At 32.2% G+C, this 22,036-nt stretch overlaps 1 protein-coding gene across 1 annotated transcript; it reads left to right on the top strand.

Annotated features, from left to right (window-relative positions):
- On the top strand, nucleotides 1,893–18,808 carry LOC18612300 (putative uncharacterized protein YghX). Its single transcript, XM_007049027.2, has 5 exons — nucleotides 1,893–2,140; nucleotides 2,589–2,731; nucleotides 2,847–2,976; nucleotides 3,719–3,910; nucleotides 18,291–18,808. Exons 1-5 carry the CDS (start codon nucleotides 1,964–1,966, stop codon nucleotides 18,498–18,500), a joined length of 852 nt encoding a protein of 283 aa, XP_007049089.2. The 5' UTR covers nucleotides 1,893–1,963; the 3' UTR covers nucleotides 18,501–18,808.

Here is a 22,036-nt window from a genome sequence, read left to right as displayed (position 1 = left end):
CTATAGGTGTTGTAGAAAATAACATACATATAATAAACAAAAGAAGAACATGACAAATAAAATATAAAACCTACATAATAAAAAAGAAAAAAAACATAGTTGATGTTTTGTAAAAATTAAAAAAAAATCTATAAAAACTATAAATATATGAACAAATAGAATAAAAATAAAAAATAAACAAATAATAATAACCATAAAAAAAGAAGAGAAAAGAAAAAATATATTTAAAATAAAACATTTTAAAAATTTGGAGGTGGGGGGCGTCTATTACGCTCCGCTCCTGCTCCCAACCAAACAAAATAACTCATATCTCCCCATGAAGAGATCCTGCCACATGCCTAACTCTCCTAACAGCACTTGGCACTACAATTCCCTAACAATCCCGAACTACCATACCAATCCTCGTGCCTCTTCATCCTTCATGATTTGCTGCATCTTCATTAAACTTGAAATGGGAAGTTAGTATGGTGGGAACTCAATTTGGGACTTGTAATATAAAGCACAATGAGGGACATTGAAAGTGAATATGACGATACCCATTTAACAACCAAGTTCGCTTATCCATTACCAGTTGCTTAGCAAATAGAAAGCACGGAAGATAATATGTATCTTTTGTTGGAGAATATTTCAACCAATCAGGATATAGCTTAAATCAAGCGTAAACAAATTGTGGACCATTCTTTTCATTTGCTGGATAAGTATCATTTTGTGGAATCACTTTTTATGGACCAAGCCTAAGACAAGTTTTGTGTATTGCATCCCTTTGGTCTACTAAGGAATCACTTATTGACTTAAGTAATCTTAGATCACGCTCTAAAAAAAGATCATCAAATTCTTTAGATTCGATATTGGCAAATTTTGTAAGGTGAGATTTTAGATAAAAAGATTCATGTTCTGAAATATTGAAAACTTCTGCATGAATATTATCATCATTTACAGTTGACGGGTCAAGAACGGGAATGTCAACATTGTCTTGCTGAGATGTAAAAATCAATTTTTGAATTAATAATGGCAAGCTCATTTTGTACTTATTTAATTTGAATAAAAAATGAAATCATTAATATTTTTTAAATATTTTAATCACAATCTTGTTCAATTTTAAATCAAATCTTTCAAATTGTGATCAATAATGAACCATGCATATTAATAATTGAACAAACTCACATAGCAATAATAACAGAGCTTATCTTTGAGATTATATTTTGAGTGTCACTTTGCTTGTAAGAGAATAAAAGTATACCTATTAAATTAAAATATATAACAATAATTGATCCAAACTATCCTTTATAAATTCAAATATTATTATAATAAAATAAAAGGGTTTAGTATAGTTATTTGGTTTGTAGAGGAGAAAGGGATTTCAAATTTATATGGGTTAAAGGATAGGGTTAAAAAAAAACTCAAGAAAAAAAAGAAATAGGAAGAGAAAAAGGGGAATGATTTGAAGGGTTTTTTATTAAAAAAAAAAAGAATTTGAACTTAGGAGGGATAAAACTGGAGTTTTTTAAACTTTAGATTAAATTTCTTACCATTACTTTAAAGTAGTTTATTTGAATTATTTAAAAGTGAGAAGTTTTATATTTTGAATTTTATAACTATAAAATAAAAAGATTTAAAAATTCCCCGTCACCTCTCCCCCTCTGCCTTTGAACCATAAGTGGGTACAGGCTGGTAAGCGAAAAAACAAACGAACGCTTCCTGTGAAAATAACTTACCACTTGTCAAACATGTAGGATAACAAATTTCGTAACACTCTTCAACACTCAGGCCACGTTGGTCTTAGATGATTATAGTAGCTCGAGGTCTGATGTGTGCCAATATCAATATCAATATTAAACTTGGGCCTATAGCTCCAAGCCGGGCCTATATAGTCATTTTCCTTTGGTGGTTTGCTTTTATCCAACGGAAGGTTCTATGAGAAAATAACGCCGTACCTTAAGTTGAGTAAGAATGCAGTGAAGCAATGTTCGCAGCAGCATTTATATCTTCGTCACCGTGCAGAACCTTCTCCAGAAATTGTGTTCCCAAGCCCTCTTCCTTTACCCTTTCACGTGTTCTCCCTCCCTTTGCTGCCCGCTTTTCAGTCCGATCAATGGCTGACTCTGCTTTGAAGAAAGTTCAGATTCAGAGAGACAATACTGTCAGTTCAACTCTCCTTTCCTTTCCTATTTGTTTTTTTTTTTAACAATATGTAAATTATGGGTTTCGCATTTTTGAATAATTTTGACTTTTGGGTTGTTGAAATGCTTATATTTGAGTTGTAGAAAATGTTTGTTAGACTCCGTTTGGTTGGTGTTCGTTCTTGTGCATGAATTTGTGAACAGTACTGAAAACAAAAATTGATTTTTTTTTGGGGAAAACAAAATTCATGATTATATTTTGTATAGAGTACTCATGTTAGAATTAGTGGTGCATTTTAGTTTTATGATTATTTTTAAATAGTAACAAAATTGTTTTTTGTTATTTGCTTTTCATTTTAGCATCTTATATGAAGGAAAGCGTAAGTAGTAAAAGCAAAAATGGAATCGAGCGGAGCCTTATTGATTTGGTTGTTCTCACTATTCTTTGATAAAATTTGTAATGACCAGGCATTTGACGCATATGTGGTTGGCAAAGAAGATGCGCCTGGAATTGTTGTTCTACAAGAGTGGTGGGGTGTGGATTTGGAGATAAAAAATCATGCCCTGAAGATCTCCCAACTGGACTCAGGATTCAAAGCTCTTATTCCAGAGTAAGTATTTCAGTCCACAATGCTTTTTCTTTTGGCTTAATTGTGATAAGCTTTGGTCACCTGGCATTTGCTGTATTTGAATGCTAATTCTTTTTCTTTTCTCACTTTGTTTCAGTTTGTATCGAGGAAAGGTTGGTCTGGATGTTGCAGAAGCACAACACCTAATGGATGGTCTTGACTGGCAAGGTGCTGTAAAGGATATCCGTGCTTCGGTCAACTGGCTTAAGGCTAATGGCTCAAAGAAGGTGTGCCACTGGTTATTCATTGTCAAATTTGTTAAAGCCTTATGCTTACTTAAAACATGTTTAAAGTTCAACACTCCACTGTGTGGACTGTTCTGGTGCTTATTTGACTGAGACAGGTGGAAACAAATATATGAAGCTGAGATAAGTTTAATACTTTTCTATTGTTTGAATAGCTAAGTGAATAGAGAAGCTGAGAGAAGATTAAATATTATGGGCAAGACCTCCTGTCGTCCACTTTATCTAAAAAGAGGTTTAAGGGAAATGAGATTTAAATATTGTTAATTCTTCTCCTTTAAAAAAGGTAATAAAAAGAAAACTGAATATATAGTGGATCAATGATTTCATAAGTGCAATTTACCTCTTATTTACTTACCATTTTTCTTATTCAAACAACAAAAGGAGCATCGCCTTCATCTCCAATACCTTCTGATCTCTAATACCTTCTCATCTCTTCTCTTTTACGTTTTACTATTTCCCTTCTCTCTTCAGTTCTCCTCTAAGTTTAACTGCCGAACAGGTTTATGATTCTCCTATGCAAATTTTAAAGTCTTTTATTCTTAAATGTGTACCATGATTTTGTGCTGCATTTTTTATTACTTTGTTTTGTGATTGTTGTCAGCCTTCATTTTCTGTTAAGAGGTGAATATTGGATTTATTACATCTATGCCACTTTATGTCAACTAAATTTCCCGTGAAGTTTAAAACATTGGTCAGTGAGCAATCTCTGATTTCATTGCAATAGGTTGGTGTGACTGGGTTTTGCATGGGGGGTGCTCTCTCTATTGCAAGTTCTGTTTTAGTTCCTGAAGTTGATGCCGTTGTTGCATTTTATGGGGTTCCTTCACCAGAACTTGCAGACCCTGCCCTGGCCAAGGCACCTGTTCAAGCTCATTTTGGAGAACTTGATAACATTGTTGGATTTTCAGATGTGACGGTATGGCAAAATTTCTTTACTCTGCCTGTTTTAACTTTCACCATTTGTTTTTAATTGTATTTAGGAATAAATTTCATGTTTGCGGCTTAGTTGTTGAAGTTACTACTCTGGAAATGACCCTTAATTTGTTTCTTTGAGAATAAAAAATTTTCCACCACCACACATTCCATAATGAGAGCTTAGTTGCTAGGTTCATTTGCAATTCTTTGTAGAACAGCCAGGAATAATATTGTCCAAAAGTTGAACACCCACTTTGGTCATTCTGTTTTTTTATGTTCACGAAGGGTGAAATTTCTATATTTTAAGAATTAATTTGGTAGTCATTTATAAGAATAGTTTCGAGGATAACTATTCATAAATTCCATGGAATGTGAGAACCCATACTATGTCACATGTACAGCTATGTAAAAAGATATTTGCTCTTAAAATTGTTTTTTCTTCTTATCTCTGGAAACACTCTTTGAGAAATGATGACTAAAAACAATAAAAACTGATGGCTTGTGCAAAGTCGTTTTGGTCCTTCATAACCACTTCAAAATCTACTTGTTGGGGGTAAGATTTATCACATGAGAAAATTTTATCACGATGGTGCTTCTTGGTGTTTGACGCACCTTGCTCTAAAAGTGTCAAATTTCATCTGAACCATGAGAAAATTGAAAATTTTGTTAATAAGTTAATCTCACAAAGGTTAATTCACTTCCTTTTCCTCCCAAAGCCCTATCTCCAACATCTTTGGCCTGATTGTAATTAGGCCTCCCTAAGTCAATTGACAATATGAATCCTTTTTGAAACCCTAGCTTATAAGACCTTTCCATCTTAGAAGTATGATTGAAGAAACTTGGAAAGTCTTATTCCTTAGGGACATAAGGCAAGAAAATGACTTGAAAGTTTATTTTGGAACCAGAACTTAATCCAGTGGATGTCTTTCATAGAATTTTGATTTCTTGTTTGCAAATATTTGTTGACCATATAACGAGTCTGATAGACCAACAATCGGATGGATTGGTTCCTTGTTCACTGAGTTGAAGTCTTAGGTGATCACTTTATTACTGTATTTTCTTGAATTCATACTATGAGGTTGTAGATTTCATATATACAAGTTGTCTCCTTGTATATGATCCTTTCATCTTCCCTTCAAGGGGGGAAATACAAACTAACCTCCTGCCCATGGCGTTAGCAGTAGTTGTATTATTCTCTTTCTTTTATTTGTTGTTTTAAGGGGTACCTCTTCCTTGATAGTCAAGGATTTCTTGTTTTGATGCACATATCTATATAATGAATAGTTCTAGAGGTTAACAACACAATGGATTCATGTCATGATCATTTGTATTTAAGTCTCTAAGGACATCATTTCTTTTTCTTAGGGGAAAGAGAGAGGGCTAGAAGTGGGGGGTTGATGCTTCTGCTATAGTGAACAATTATGAAACAACCTGTTGCAGTTACTAAAATTAATAAGGAGAAAACTAGTATTTTATGAAAATAGGTATAACCCCCTCTGCTATCTGTGGTCTACCCCTCATTTTTTATTGTTTTTTTTAATTTATTTTCTATTTTACTCTTTTTTTCTCTTTTTTTTTTTCATTTTTTTCCTTCTGTCATATCCACCTAATGAAAACGTCCCACCTGACCCAAGAAACAAAATCTCCAGCCAGCCGTTGCCGGTGAGCATGCTTGATCTAGCCGCTTCTGGCGCTCCAAGCAGCCAGATCTAGGTATAGGGGGTGCCATTTTGGCGCTCAAGGTGGCCACATCTGACCCCTGGTCTGTTGTTTTGGCCCCTCCAATGGCCTTAGCTAGCTGCCGAATCACTATTTTTAGTCTTTTTAGTCCAAAATTGATCTCTGGCAATTATAACGATGGAAAATAAGAAATTCCGGCCAACATTCTCTCTTTTGGATGAAGGATACAATTGGAATTTAATTAAATGTACGAGGACAAAATTATACAAAAAACAGTGCTATTCCAGATGGATGAGGAATAGCCATTCTGAGGTGTGAGTAAAGAATGGCTATTATTGGGTTTGACTGGAATAGCCTCGTGGACCAGAATCATTATTCTTGCCCAAAGATTGAACAAATCATTGGAACCATCATATCACACGGAACAAGGCCTGAATGGAATAGCCTTTCAAGCCAACCAAACATGCTTTTACATGCATCATTTCTTTCCCTTAGGGGAAAGTGAGGGCAGGAAGCGGGGTTGCAGATGCTTCTGCTGTAGTGAAGAATTATGAAACAACCTGTTACAGTTACCAACATCAATAGGAAGACAACGAGTATCCTATGAAGGATAGGTACAACCCGTTCTACTATCTGTGGTCTATCCATGCCAACACCAAACACACTATAAACATGGTTGGATATGTATCAAATATGGAGTAGCACGGTGAAACATGATAATAAGTAGTTTCGACAAGGCAGAATGCTTAGACTTGGATAGTTGTGGAAGCCTGGTTGTACTTTTAGTGGCAGTCATAAATTCTCGACCAGTGAGATGGATGGAAGGTGGCACCTCATGTTAAGGGAAAGAAAATATTGAGTAGTGTGCATGAATCTCTAATATTTGTATTAAATATCTTTTATGTAAAAAAAATTTTAAAATATACTAAAAAGTAATGTGGAATGTAGAGATAGAGAATTGTAGTGGTAGGCGTTCAATACAAGAGAACATAATTTTGGGAATCCCTGAAAAAGTAAGATATGCATTCAATCGAGATGAAAGGAATAAATTTTTTTATTATTTCACCTTGTTGAGTTAGTATCCTATAATCTTTTGAAATTTGCAATGTCATTGCATTCATATTTCTGTTCTATGTGCAAGCCATGTTCATGTCCATTCCTAACTTATGTCTCTTACTAGTAGCATGATTTTGATAAATCATTTTGCTTCAATTTGCATTTCTTGAATTGGTGAGAAGAATGGAAAGTATTTATGACTCTCGTCTCTTATCTTAAAATTGTTCATGTAGGGAAATAGACTTCTATTTTTAGTAGTCTTTTGGATGGTTATTGCTTGGATTTTATTTTAAAAATGCTATCACTATAAAGTTTGAAAGACTATTTTGATTATATGAGGTTATTTAGTTTCGCACATTGAATTTGAATATTTTGTCTTTAGTAATTCTGATTGGTGATTATTACGAGGGAAGAGACATAATCAAACCATAATAGGAGGATTATAAAAACGTATATAAGAAATTATGTTATTAGATCTTGCAATGAACAATTTTACTAGAGGAAGCTTTTAAAATTGACCAGGAACCTAGCACAGTGGCTTACTTCATTATTATTCCTAGAACTTTGCCTACATGTAAATTGTTGATGGAAAGAGAAAATGGATTTTCATTTTTGGCCACAAGGAAAGAGTAAATTTGTCTTTGATTTCGTGCTATAGGGATTGGATGTGATGCATGTCCTGTTATTAATTTGTTGATATAATGATCATATAGCCAAGGCTTCGATAGGTTCTTTTTTTTGTTAACTTTTCTTTTTTACAATTTGTTGTTTACTTCATATGTTGTTGTAAAGAGAAGTATTAAAAAAATGTAATATCAGGTTAAAAATAAGTAAATGATTATAAAGTAGCACATTCAAATATAATAATTTTTTATAGAAGTAAAACAATACTTTTTGTCGAGCATGAAGGTAACTTTTACTTTCAATTTTTTTTTGTCAAGCATGAAAGTAACTTTTACTTCCAATTTTTAGTTTTAGTTTTCTCAAAGGCAATGGTGAAAGTTAAAGAGGATTTGAATCATGTTAAGACGAATCATATGCAGTGGAATATTAAAATTTTAATTCTTAAGCTATGAGTCATTTTAATTGAAACTAATTTAGAAAAACCATAAAAGAAACATTTTGATATATTTGAAGGTTAGATGTTTGCTATCTTTGGTGGAGTTTTCTTTAAGTTTTCATTTTTGACTTTTGTACACCAATTAAAACTTATTAAACAATAATAGTATAATTGACTTATCTCTAATAGTGATCCATGTAGTGATTTGTTGAAATCTCTTGACTAAATGTGTGTAAATCCCTAAGCCAAAGTTTGTGCTAGCAAACTTTCAACTTTGAGCTCTTTTGTGTTTTTTTTTCCTATGATCCTATCTCAACACATGAGAAAATAAAAACAGAACACCTTTATACGTTCAAGAGGCGTCTAAAGGATTCTTTTATATAGTGAATTGACTTACGTCATATCTAAGAAGGATTAAAAAATGTCTTGAGCAAATTGGACTTTTGTTTAATACGCCATCAAATCATATTTGATTTAGTCCAATACTTAATCGGATTAAGCTTTTATAAAATCAAGTAGATCACATCCAATTAAACTCAAATTAATATTGACAATTCACTTTATGTGTGTGACTCATTAGGTGCCTAACGTGTTGATAATAAATATAAATTAAGTTAATTAAAAATTTATATTTATATTTATAGATCATGAGTGACATTTAGTAATATATCATGATCACTCAAGTGTGAGGAGAGTCAATGTAGTTTGACTAACCTTTCCGTGTACAGTTTCTCAATGTAATTTGATCTTTTCATCATATATCTTGGATAGATAGAAAACTTGGCTCAGTGTATACTTTCTAATTTATTCATATTAGTCTTACAGGTTTCATATTGACCTATAAAGATTGCCTTGGCCAAGGATTTTTAGTCAATATAAGTCAGAGCAAATGAGATATGTCCCCTTCAGTTCACTTGGAGTGATGAATCTTTTCTAGATTAATTCATTTTCACATATTTCATGCCACACCCACAAGCACCATGTTTAGGCATCTTATTGCTTCTAAACCCGTAAAGGTGAAATAAAAACATGACAATTCACATACAAGATGATCTGGTATTACAAGTCTAAGGATTACCTGCACTATTGATACATGAGAGTATTTTTATAGACATTTGAGTGAAATACCGAATGAAACTCTCATAGTAAGTCGTGTTCAGTAAACTTGTTCCTTGACAAGCACCCACATACTATTCTTAAGTATTTTACGTGCTTCAACTTATAAAATCAGTTGCTTACTTCCAAAGTAAGGAGCTTAGCATATACCAGTCTTTAAGTATTGTCAATGTTCTTATTCTGAACAATACAATGTCTAGGAACATATTTAGGAATAAGTCTTTGATGCATAAGAATTTCATAATTATAATTTTTATAATTTCTTTGCAAAGCCATTATGCTTCAAAGACTTTATCTACATAAATCTCTCATAACTTTTTATAATTAAACTCATGGGTAAAGAAGTACCTCATGCATTATATAAAATATCCATAATCTTTTCAACATGAAATATGACTAATTAATGTAGTGTTTTACAAGCATAAAATCGATTGGCTTGCAAAGCTTAGACTAACAATCTCTCACTAGCAGTAAAGTCAATCCCCCATGTATCTAATACCAAAGCCCTCCAAGTGACTATCATGTTTTTGCTAGGACAGAATTTTAGTGAGAGGGTTAAGTAAACTAATGAATAAAGAAATACTTTATATATTATATAAAATATATATAATGTATTTAACATGAAATATAACTAATTAATATAGTGTTTTACAAGTATCAAATAGATTGGCTTGCAGGGCTTATATTAATAATCTCTTATTAGCACTAAACCAATTCCCCATGTATCTAATACCAAAGCCTTAGAAGTGACGATCATGTTTCTGTTGGGGCAGAACTTTGGTGAGAAGGTCAACTAAGTTGTCCTCCGTAGGTACTCTCTATAGTAACTAGTTTGTTGCCCGTGTAATGCGCTCGGGATGGTAATTTTTTTTTTCTAATTGAGTTGAGAATATTTTGTGAAATAGATATGCAATAGTAATTATATTATCATATCTAATTGTTGGTGTACATTGACATGTACAAAATATATAATTGTTATTATTGTAGCTATCATAGTGGTATTTGTAATGGTGCTTCGATACAAAAACGCACGCCTAATGACAAAATATAACTTTAGATAAAATACTCAAGCTAATGGTAGAAAAGAAAGAGGCAAAAAATGAAGAAGAATTTGGAAACATGTGACGCTTAACAAATTCAATAGGTCACGTGTCCCACACAAAGTCAAAGAACAATCTAAAATAGAGAAAAAAATTCTAGTCCAAACCCAGCCCCATCAAACCTTAAGCCCACATCCCAAAATCCTAACCACGAACTCAACTTTATCAGAGCTTAAGCCTACGCCCCAAAAACCCAATCACTTGTTAAGCCAAAAACCTTCCAAAACTAGCCTCATCAGGCCTCAAGCCCACACCTAAAAACCTAACCACGAACCTAACCCCATCAGACCTCAAGCCTACACTCCAAAAATACAACCATGTGTCCAGCCAAGAACCTTGAAGCCACAAATTAAAAGAGAAAAATCTATAATCCATCCGGAGATGAGATGAAGATAGGAAGAAGAGAGCAAGAGGGTAATACATTGGTTAAAGAAAAATCCCTTAATTAAGCCCAAAACAAGCCTAAGCCCAAAAGCTTAAGTAAATAAGAGCTTATAGATGTGAGAGTGCCAAGTGTCAAACCAAGAAGCATGCCAAGTGTCAAACCAAGAAGCACACCAAGTGTCAAGCTAGGAGCCTTTTGAGGTTTCTTTTAAATATAGTTAAAGATATCACTTTTCTTAATGATCTCCTTAATCAGGTGATAATGCTGCAACACATGTTTGGATCGTTGATGAAACCTATGGCTTTATTGTTGTCACAGTACAAAGTTATAGGATCAATAATGTTAGGAACCACACCAAGTTCAGTTATGAACTTCTTAATCCAAACTTCCTCCTTCGCTGCCTCAGATGCGAATGTGTTTAGCTTCAGTTGTAGAATCTACAGTCGTTGCTGGCTTGGAACTTTTTCAACTGACTGCATCGCCATTTAAGGTAAGATAAAATACCCTCACTCTCAAAGTTTTGATCGAAATTACACGGAGGTTTATTAATTTTCAAAATGGACATGTTGCCTCAAAAAATTTTTTTTTGTTGGACACGTAGGTTCAATCATAGTCAACTTTTAGTATTTTTGTCAATTTGATGACGTGATAAGTGTAAAAAGATAATTTTACCCTTGATTAATTTTTAAAATTACTAGTATATAATTTTATTAATTAATTAATTATTTTTTTAATTAAAAAAAAGCTCCCATTTGGGGAGCATCGGTGCTCCCTTCCCTTGGGAGCATCGATCTGGTGCTCTTTTCCTTTAGGGGGCACAGTTCGGTGTTCTAGTGCTCCTTTTTCTTGAGGAGTTAGGAAGCATTTATTGCTTTTTTATTTTTTTAATTTTTTATAAAAAATATAATAATAATTTTTTAAATTAATAAAGAAAGAGCATTTTAATCTTTTCATAATCTCTGTAAATGGTGTTTGCACTATTGGGGTTATGTTCGTTTCGAAAATCAATAAACTTGTTTGAAATTTTAAAAAAAACTTATGGAGGTGGGGGTATTTTACCCTTAAGGTAAATATGAACCCATTTTGCGATTTATTGTCATCTTTATCTGTTTGGAATGCAGCATTTCCATATCTTTTAACTTAGAGTTCAACCCCTCCATAAACCAAGAAAATATCTTTAGTTCTTTGAAAGTATTTAAGGGTATTTTCCACAGTAATCTAGTGATTCTCACTTAGATTCGATTGGTATTTGCTCGTGACATTCAAAGCATAAGTCACATCTGGTCTATTACATGACATGACATACATTATGGACCAAATAATTGAAGCATATAATATTTTGTCCATTCTCATCCTCTCCTCTTGTGTCTTCGAACACATATACTTTGAGAGATGAATGTAATGTGACATAAGCAAGTGTCTGTTATTGGACTTAGTCATGTTAAACCTTTTTAACACCTTATTTATATAAGTGGATTTGGATAATCTCAGCAGCCTTTTTGATCTATCTTTATAGATCCTTGTTCTTGGAATATAAGCAAATTCTCCCAAATCTTTCATGGAGAATTGTTTGGATAGCTAGATCTTGATAGTCTGCAGCATTGGTATAATATTTTCTATTAGTAGTATGTTATCAACATAAAGTACTAAGAATACAACTGCTTGTCTATTACTTTCTTGTAAACACATGGATCATCAGGATTCTTGATGAAATCATATTCTTTAATAGTTTCATCAAATCTAATGTTTCAGCTCCTAAACGCTTGCTTTAACCCATAAATGAACTTTTGGAGTTTGCATACTTTATGTTTGACTCTCCTTGGATGTAAAACCTTTAGGTTGTCATATAGACATCTTTGTGCAAATTCTCGTTTAGGAATGTTATCTTTATATCCATTTGCCATATCTTATAATCATGATATGCAGCAATAGCAAGCAAAATTCGAATAGATTTAATCATGGCAACAAGTGAGAAGGTTTTCTTATAATCGATTCCTTTAACTTGGTTGTAACCTTTAGCAATCAACCTGGTCTTATATGTTTGTACATTATAATCCATGTTAGTCTTTCTCTTAAAGACCCACTTGCATCCTATGGGTTTTACTCTTTAAGGTGCATCAATCAAAGTCCATATTTGGTTGACTTGCATGACATTTATCTTAGATTTCATGGCCTCTAGCCACTTATCGGAATCAACATCAGATATTGCTTCCTCATAACTAGTAGGCCTTTTGTCAATTGGCAAAGTATTTTTTTAGTAGAAATTTGTATCTCTCTAGAGCTTGTCTCTGTCTTGTAGACTTGCACAACATTTGTGTTTCTTGAGCACCGGTTTGAGCATCCAATGCTTAACCATTGGCTCAAGTTCCATAAGGATATCAATTTGTGATTCTTGAACTTTTTTAAGAATTATTTGACTCCCATTAGTCCCTTCAAGTAGAAACTTTTTCTTTAATAAAGTAGCATGTTTTGAGACAAACACACTTTTCTCGATGGGATTGTAAAAATAGTATCGTACAGTTTCTTTAAGATACCTTACTAACTTTGCATTTGTTTGACTTAGCTCTAAGCCTATCAAACGATGCACGTTTTACATAAGTCATAGATCCTTAAATTCTTGTATAAGACAAGTTTGGCTTTTTGTCATACTATATCTCATATGATGTTTTATCAACTGATTTGGTTGGAACCTTGTTTAGAAAGTAAGTAACAATCTCGAAGGCATATCCCCCAAAGGATATCAGAAGATCTTCCTTACTCATCATGGAACGAAGCATGTCTAACAAAGTTCAGTTTCTCCTCTTAGACACTTTGTTATGTTGTGGAGTTCATTGTGATAGAATTCCATGTTCCATCTGATAATCCAGAAGCTCTTGGTTAAGATAATCTTTCTTTATGATTCGATGTAAGAGTGAGAATACTCTTCCTAGTGTGTTTCTTAACCTCAATCCTAAATGCTTTGAACTTTTCAAAAGCTTCAGACTTATACTTCATTAGGCACGCAACCAAATCTAGAATGGTCATCTGTAAACATAATGAAATACGAATAACTTCCTCTAGTTGGTGTTTTTAAGGGTCCACATACATCTGAATGTATTGCTCTTTCACCCTTTCCAATAAAAAAAGTCTTAGTCTTCTTACCAAGGAAACAACATTCACAAGTTCCATATGATTCATAATCAAATAGATTTAGATAACTTTATTTATGCACTTTAGTTATCCTTGTCTCATTGATATGACCAAGTTTACAATGTCAGATGTAGATTTTGTTTGGATTATCTTTCCTTGCTTTCTTAATATCTATATTGAGCATTGAGCTATCAAGATCCACAACATAAAGTCTTTCATGACATGTTGCAGATTATCTTTCTTCGCTTTCCTACTTTGTGACCAGGGAAACAACATTCACAAGTTTCATATTATTCATAATCAAATGGATTTAGATAAACTTGTCTATGCAATTTGGTTATCCTTGTCTCATTGATATGACCAAGTCTACAATGTCAGATGTAGGTTTTGTTTGGATTATCTTTCCTTGCTTTCTTGACATCTATATTGAGCGTTCAGCTATCAAGATTCATAACATAAAGTCTTTCATGACATGTTGCGGATCCATAAAAGATATCATTTAAAATGACAGTTTAACAATTGACCTTCATACTAAATTTGAAATCATCATTCTTAGCTAGGTATGAAACCGAAATGATGTTTGTAGTTAATGTTGGTACATAGTAGCATTCTTATAGCTCCAACACTGAGATCACAAGTCTGAAAGGCAAGTGTTGCAATTCTTTCACCATTGCCCACTCTTAGGATTACCTCATTTTTACCAAACCTTCTACTATCTTTTAAAGTCTTTATATCAATACATAAATGCGATCCACATCCTGAATCTATTATTCAAGATTTAAGATTGGCAGTAAAAAGGTTAAACTCAATCATATTTAAAGTTATCTCTTTACTTGTAAAGATTGTACCCTTTCATTTATTGAGAACTTTTCTCAAAGTGATATACCAGTCCAAACATTTTGGGCTGATGGCATCAAGTATGCCAAGCAAAGTAGCGATTATTATTATACTCATTTTAACAACTCATAAATATAAAAAAAATAATTATATTAGTCTTTCATGTTATTAACCAATTTAAGACGAGGTATTAAATCTTGCATTGGTTCTCATACTAATTTTTAGTAAGAATAGCCTTCACTATTATAGTAAAATCTCTATTAGGCATTTTTAGGGGATTGAGACCCTTTTCAACTTATTGCAACCTTGAGTGATTCAACAAATCACAATAAGCCCTAATTGGGTAAATAACATAATTTATCAATTATATCTCTGTGCAACTCCCAAATTAGTTAGGTGACAACTCCTTGTCTAAATGCATCATATGCATTTCGCCTAACTTTGCTTTTAATATCATGTGATCAAGCGTGACACATCCGCACGACATAGTATTAGCTGAGTAAGACCCATCTATATTTCAAACACACTTGTGTAAAAGTTTGGCTTTAAGTGACTTAACAAACCTCTAATTAAAAGAGCAGTTTTGTTATCTTGCTATATGGTGAAAGGTAACATGATCACGTTGTGCATGTGACTCAATATTTTAATGAGGGTTTTGTTCTTGTAATTAAGGTCTCATCATACATAGCATGCATAACATTTATATATAGTATAAATAAATCTATCACATGCCAACTACATAGGATGACTATAGACTTTATCTAATCTAGCTTCCTTGAGCCATCAAAAGAGACTAGTTTGGCCAAATCTTAAGGGATATATACAAATATCACCATACCTTGTAGTCTTATAATCTTCATGTTTCCTTGATGTCGTCGTCTTTTATTTTTAGAATTACAAATTTTTTTTCATAATCTAATCTTATGAATTCTAATTATATATTTATAAAGAAACCTCAAGTTATATTTGAAGTGAGTAAGATGAGAAGAGAATTTTACAACTCCTGAATAAAATAAAGGAAAGGCATGGCATGCACTCTTTATTTATAGAATAAATACCAAATGCATTCAACTATAACCATCCATAACACATTATAATGGTCTAAATCTATAATCATTCTCATACGTTCATAATCAATAATGAACATATAAAATTTATGTTTAATTCAAATTGAAAATCTTATATGTCATTGGGCAATAATATCACTCAACCTTTAAAGGTATTAATCCAAATAATTTGATGTCCTAATTCCATAACAAGTCTTCTGCTAATTTAGAATTCATAATCCTATTAGGAATTCAATGGAGCATAGACTTAGTAATCCCAAACATTTTAAGACTATGAATTTAAATATGACCCTTATTCTCAATAGGAGTCTTAATCATATTACAAGTTTAATATTCAGAAGGAATCATAATCCAATTAGGCTTTCTAATCTTATTAGAAAATTTAATCCTTGTTGTTCTCAATTTTACAATCCTAGTCCAATTAGAATTAGATCTTTATGGTTAAAAGTCCTATTTCATTGTCAATTTGATTTTAGAATCTGATTTAGGACAATCCTAAACTCTTTAAGATATATTCCACTACAATTAGGAGTCTAAATTTAGGTCATAACAGAATAAGTACAACTCCTAATTATATAGAGAAGAAATCACACAAGCTAGTGCAATTTTATTGGGTCTACATCACTTATGCTGTCTCAAATTCTTTAGAGCTCCATCCTCCATTGTTTGTTGCGATTTTAGCTCCAATTCAGAGGCATTCATGCCTTAAACATCATGCCAAAAAGCTCTCAAAACCTCAACAAATTTGGAGTGCAAACAACCATGATTTTGCAAGAATCCTTGTCACACAAGAATAAAATTTCAACAAATTGTTTGCGTAAAAACATCATCAGATCACCACCCAAACGAGGTGATTAGATGATGTAAATTTTCATAAGTTGAGATCATCCTCTTGACCTTCTACCCAAAAAAAATCACGCACAAACTCCTTTTTTAAGTCCTTCAAAAAAATTTTCAAAACAGATTACGTTATGCTGCCAAATTTTTAAGATTTGAATTTTCTTAAAACAAATCTATAAAACTTTTAAGGATTTATTAAATTTAGATTGTAAATCTATAAATCAAGACTTTAAAGTTTGAAACATAAATCAAATTTGAAAATTTCATTCAAAATTGTTTTAAAATTTTTTCAAACTTTGCATCAAATCGATATATAAACAAAAACAGTTTTTATAATATTTAATTACTAAACATAAAACTAGATTAAATCAATTAAAGGAAGCTCTGATACAACTAAAGGGGATTCAAATCCTACTAAGACAAATCTTACGTAGTGGAATATTAAAATTTTACTCCCCTAAGTTATGGTTCACTTTAATTGAAACTAATCTAGAAAAATCATAAGAGAAAAATTTTGACGTATTTAAAATTTGATGTTTGTTTTTTTTGCAATCTTCCTTGGGTTTTCGTTTTTTACTTTTGTACACCAATTAGGACTTATCAAACCATAGCATCACAATTGTTTTATCTTTAATGGTGGTTCACACAGTGATTTGCAAAAATCTTTTCACTAAGAGTGTGAATTCCTAAACCAAAGTTTGTGCTAGCAAACTCTCAACTTTGAGCTCTTTTATGTTTTTCTCTTTTTGGCTTTGATCCTATTTCAAGACATGAGAAAATAAAAACAGAACTTTTCAATATGTTCAAGAGATGGTTAAAGGATTTGTTTATAGAGTGAATTAACATAGTTTATATCCAACAAAGATTAGAAAATGTCTCGGGCTAATTGGGCCTTTGTTTAATACTCCATCAAATTATATTTGATTTAACCTAATACTTAATCGGATTAAGTTTTTATAAAATCAATTAGATCACATCCAATTGAATTCAAATTAACTTCAATAATTCACTTTATGTGTGTGATCCATTAGGTACCTAACATGTTAGCAATAAATATAAATTAAGTTAACTAAGAATTTATATTTATGCTTAGATCATAAGCGTCGTCTAGTACTGCATCATGACCACTCAAATATCAGGAAAGTCAATATGATTTGATTAACTTTTTAGTATACAATATCTCAATGTAATTTGATCTTTTTATTATATATCTGGATAGATAGAAAGCTTGGTTCGATGTCTACTTTCTAACTTATCCATCTTAGTCCCACAGTTTTCATATTGACCTATCAAGATTATCTTGGTAAAGGATTTTTAGTCAACATAAGTCAGGAGCAAATGAGATATGCCATTTTAAAATTAATTAGGGTGATGAATCTTTTCCAGATTACTCATTTATCTTTGCATGCATGTTTCATATCACACTCAAAAACATCATATTTAGGCATTTTGTTGCCTCTAGACCCGTAGAGGTGAAATCAAAACATGACAATTCACATACAAGATGACTTAGTATCACAAGTTTAAGAATTACTTACATTATTGACGCATAAGAGTATTTCTGTAGGCACTTGAGTGAAATACAAAATAGAACTTTCATAGTGGGTCATGTTCAGTGAATTTATTCCTTAACAAGCACTCACATATTATGCTCAAGTATCTCACATACTTCAACTTACGAGATCAGTCGCTTATTTCCAAAGCAAGAAAGCTTAGCATGTATTAGTCTCTGAGCATCGTCAATATCCTTATTCTTGACAATACAATAACCAAGAACATATTTGAGAACAAGGCTTTGAAGCATAAGAATCTGATAATTATAATTTTTATAATTTCTTTACAAGGTTATTATATTTTAAGGATTTTATCTACATAAGTCTCTAATAACTCTTTATAAATAAGTTCGTGGATAAAGAAATATTTTATACATTATATGAAATATCCATAATGTATTTAACATGAAATATGATTAATTAATACAGTGTTTTGCGAGCATAAAACCGATTGGCTTGCAGGGCTTACATTAGAAAAAGCAATCAACAATCGGAGTGGTTATTTCAATGAATACTACAAGTAGGGGACAATTAACTCCCTAATTGGTGATTTTGCAGGCTGCGAAGGCTTTGGAGGAAAAGCTGAAAGCATCAGAAATTCCATATGAGATGCATATCTATCCAGGCAATGCACATGCCTTTATGAACAGATCCCCTGAAGGTATAGAAAGGAGGAAGGGCATGGGAATGCCTGATGAGGATGAAGCTGCGGTCCAGCTTGCATGGTCTCGATTCCAATCATGGATGACTCGTTTCTTGTCATCTTAATTTGCTTTGGTTTTTTATTATGGCGTATGCTTCTTGTTCTAGCATAATTATCAAATATCTCACTAGTTTTAAGCAGAGATATAAACATGCGTGGGGTTTGCTGCCATATATACTAAGAGGTATTGGTTTGAAGACAACCTTCAAAATAAAATTGGGTATTGTAAGTCCTATAATAATCTGTATTTTCTTGTGTAATATTTTCCTATTGGGTTTCGCCGAAGCTTTATCTTAATATGAACTTGGATTTGTACTGTTTGTCCCTCTCTCGCTGTCTCACATACTAAATAAGCTTTTGAATTTTCCCACTTTATTTTTTTGTTGTACTCAAATAAGCACCTATTTTACAATTTGTATTTGTATAAGTTTTTAATGTCACGTAATCTTAATAATTGTTGATCTGAACATCAACATAAGTTTTATTGAGTGACAGTTGATTGAGTTGGAAAATTTTATGTTCGAGACATAGTTATTTAATTAATTATCATGTCAAAAAAACAAAAAGATTTGTTTGAGTAAAACAGATATGTATTTAAGTACAATAAAATAATAGTTGAGTTTAAGAAAATTAAATATTTTAGATGCTTATTTAGTATTTAGTTTTTTTTTTAAAAAAAAACTTGAGGATTAAACGTAAACCATGGTGTACGTTTTATGTTATCGAATTTGTTAGCTATATTTTGGTTTTCTTAGGAAAAGAGTAGCATTTGGAGATGAAAATTTTCCATTACGTGTGCCAGCGTGATTTATACTTGGACAATAAATCGTCTTCACTCCTGTTGGAATAGGATAGAGTAGGTAAATTGGGCGTGTGAACTTGAAGATATTCCAATGTCTTTTGATGTAAACATGAGCAAATTGCAAGTGCTGAGCATCACATTTGGGAGAAAGCATCGTTACTTTCCAATGGAAGTTTCTATTGGGAATGGCCCTCTACCCACTTAATTGAATTCGAGGTCCAACCCATTTACTTCATTTTCATTTCAAGTCGTAGGTCTTCATAAAAGAGGCACTTGTGGCTTGAATGGAAGAGTACCACACTCAAACCCACTCATCCGGTTGATTTGCTTGCATTGCTTTTAGATATTCTTTCTTTTTTTCCTTTTTTTTTTGTTTTCAAATTTGAAGTAGCACAAAGAAACGTAATCTTATCCATTGGATTATATGAGATAGTTATATTTCCTTTTTATACTTGCATTGTTATTTTTGGATAATAAGACTAAACTAAGGAATCAAGTTACGTAGTTAGTGAGTCATAATCACAAGTAATTATGCAGAATTTTGTAATAGTGAAAACTCATTACAATTCTTTTTACTATATTAGCTATTAATCCACAAATCAAAATACTATATGCTAACTAATGTGATAGACAAATCCTATATGATGATATCTGAATTACTATCTTTATCTTTGAAATTTTGGCCCAAAAGAAAAACTCCATCTTTAAAATAAAATTTATCCAAGAAAAGAAAGTTTTGAGAAAAATGATGATTTTAGGTTGTGAAAGTATGAAGAATCCGAGAAAGAAAAAAAAAAAAACTTCCTTCTCATTTTTTATGTTTGTGTTTAGAAATTCCAAGGGATGCTTTCATTTTCTTGCCAAATTTCACACAAAGTTAGCCACGTTAAGAATAGATAACTTTGTTCCGTTCTTATCATTTAGCGTCTTATTCAAAGAACTTGGACTCTTATCAAACAACAAATGACTTCTTGAGCTTATCCACATTAATTTCACATTGGCTTTTGACCATTTATAAAATCTGCCTAGAAACGTCTTTACACGTAGTAGATGGATATTTTTGGTAAGGAAATAGGTAATGTTGTAATAAATAAAATGAGATCTATTGGAGGCAACGTAAAGGAAGAATTAATGGAGAAGTCTTTGAAGTGATTAGTGCTTGGGATAAGAAGTGATGGATAAAATTTAGGGAAAAAGTACGGAAAGTGTAGCAATGGAGTAAGGCAGAGAATAAAGTGAAAATAGTTGGGTTAAAAAAAAACGTATTTTGGGAAGAGTTTAGAGAAAGCTTGACGAAGAGTATCTTAAAGAGTGAATCTGTTGAATTTTCAGTGTCTCCCTAATGAATTCCTAAGATACTATATGTAGATTAGGAAAGAGTAGTTACTTGGGAGTTACATGTGATTATTTGAAAGTAACATGCGCATAGTGCCAATAGTTACTTGAGAGTAACATGCGCATGATAGAAATGGCTATTAAGAGTATTATGCATGTAATTGGAACACCATACATTACCCATAATGCATACTAGGGTAGTGGTTTCGTGACACCCAAGTGTATTATTTGTTCTTGAAGAAAAGAGGAAAGATAGGAAAAGGTACTCGTACTTCAAAAAAAAAGGTTAAGAGGAAGAACTCTTTTCATTTTTGGGTTACCAAACCAAACTTTGCAAAACATCTCAAAGATAAAACTAACATGTATATTCTGTCACTTACTCTGAGTTACTTTTAATGCTTTTCGCATGATATAGTTGTTTTACTTGTTTTAATCGTTCTTATTACTTTCTATATAACATTATACTTGTTATGAAACAATTTTTAGAAAAATAATAAGTTAGTAGTCAAAATTAAGTATCTACAGTTTACTTATTGCTTGAGAAATCTTAGTGAAAGAAATTCTGATGCATCGCTAGTGAGACAAAATAATAAAATAATAAAGCAAAATAAAAGTTAAAGTAATTTAATATGAGCGAGCATTTTTTGCAATTATATTTCTACTTGCACTGCTTTTGCTTCATTTGCCACTAGCAGCGTATAATTCCTAAACAATAAAAATTGAAGAAAATGTCGCTAAGAGTAATGCACTATCGTATGTGTGGTATTGCTTTCCTATGTAGTAGGGTTTTTTTTTTTTTTTGTTCTCTTATTGTTGCCCTTTCCATGAAACTTTTTTCATTGAAAGAGCATTAGGTTTATCATGCATAAGTAAGATTAAAGTGATGTAGTAAAACTAGAGATTTTCAATTTTTCTTATTAAAATAAAAGAAGTAAATAGGTTTTTTTATTATCTATTCCTACACACATGGATCTCGCTCACATGGATCCCATGCACAGGGATCACACACGAATGAATCATATGTGTAGGGATCCCATGAAGGTGGATCCCGCACATAAGGATTTTATGCATTTAGATCCTACGCACACATGAATCCTACGCACATGCTCCCAAGCACAATGCTTTTTTTCTCATTTTATTAATAATTTTTAATAATAATAGTAATAATAATAATTGTGTTTGGGTATTTATCTCATTTTTGACTTGATGTTTGTAAAATCCTTTTTCCTTTTTTCTCCATGATAAGACTTGTTACACTCCTAAGATCCATTATGGCGAGTTAGATAAGGTTCTTCTTAAGAGCTTCTTCTTTTAAGAAAATTTGAATAGGAAAATTGGTGAAGTTCCCACTCATTGCTTATAAGGTAGCGTAATAACGTGCTAATTTAGGTATAACCATCATCTGAACCTTCTTCACTTGACAACTTTCTCTTTTTATGTTTCCTTGTTTCTCCTCGAAAGGCT

This window comes from Theobroma cacao, chromosome 1 (assembly GCF_000208745.1).
Source record: "Theobroma cacao cultivar B97-61/B2 chromosome 1, Criollo_cocoa_genome_V2, whole genome shotgun sequence".
Classification (NCBI taxonomy): domain Eukaryota; kingdom Viridiplantae; phylum Streptophyta; class Magnoliopsida; order Malvales; family Malvaceae; genus Theobroma; species Theobroma cacao.
Note: the sequence above shows the minus strand (reverse complement) of the source record. Positions and strands in the feature narration are given on the sequence as shown.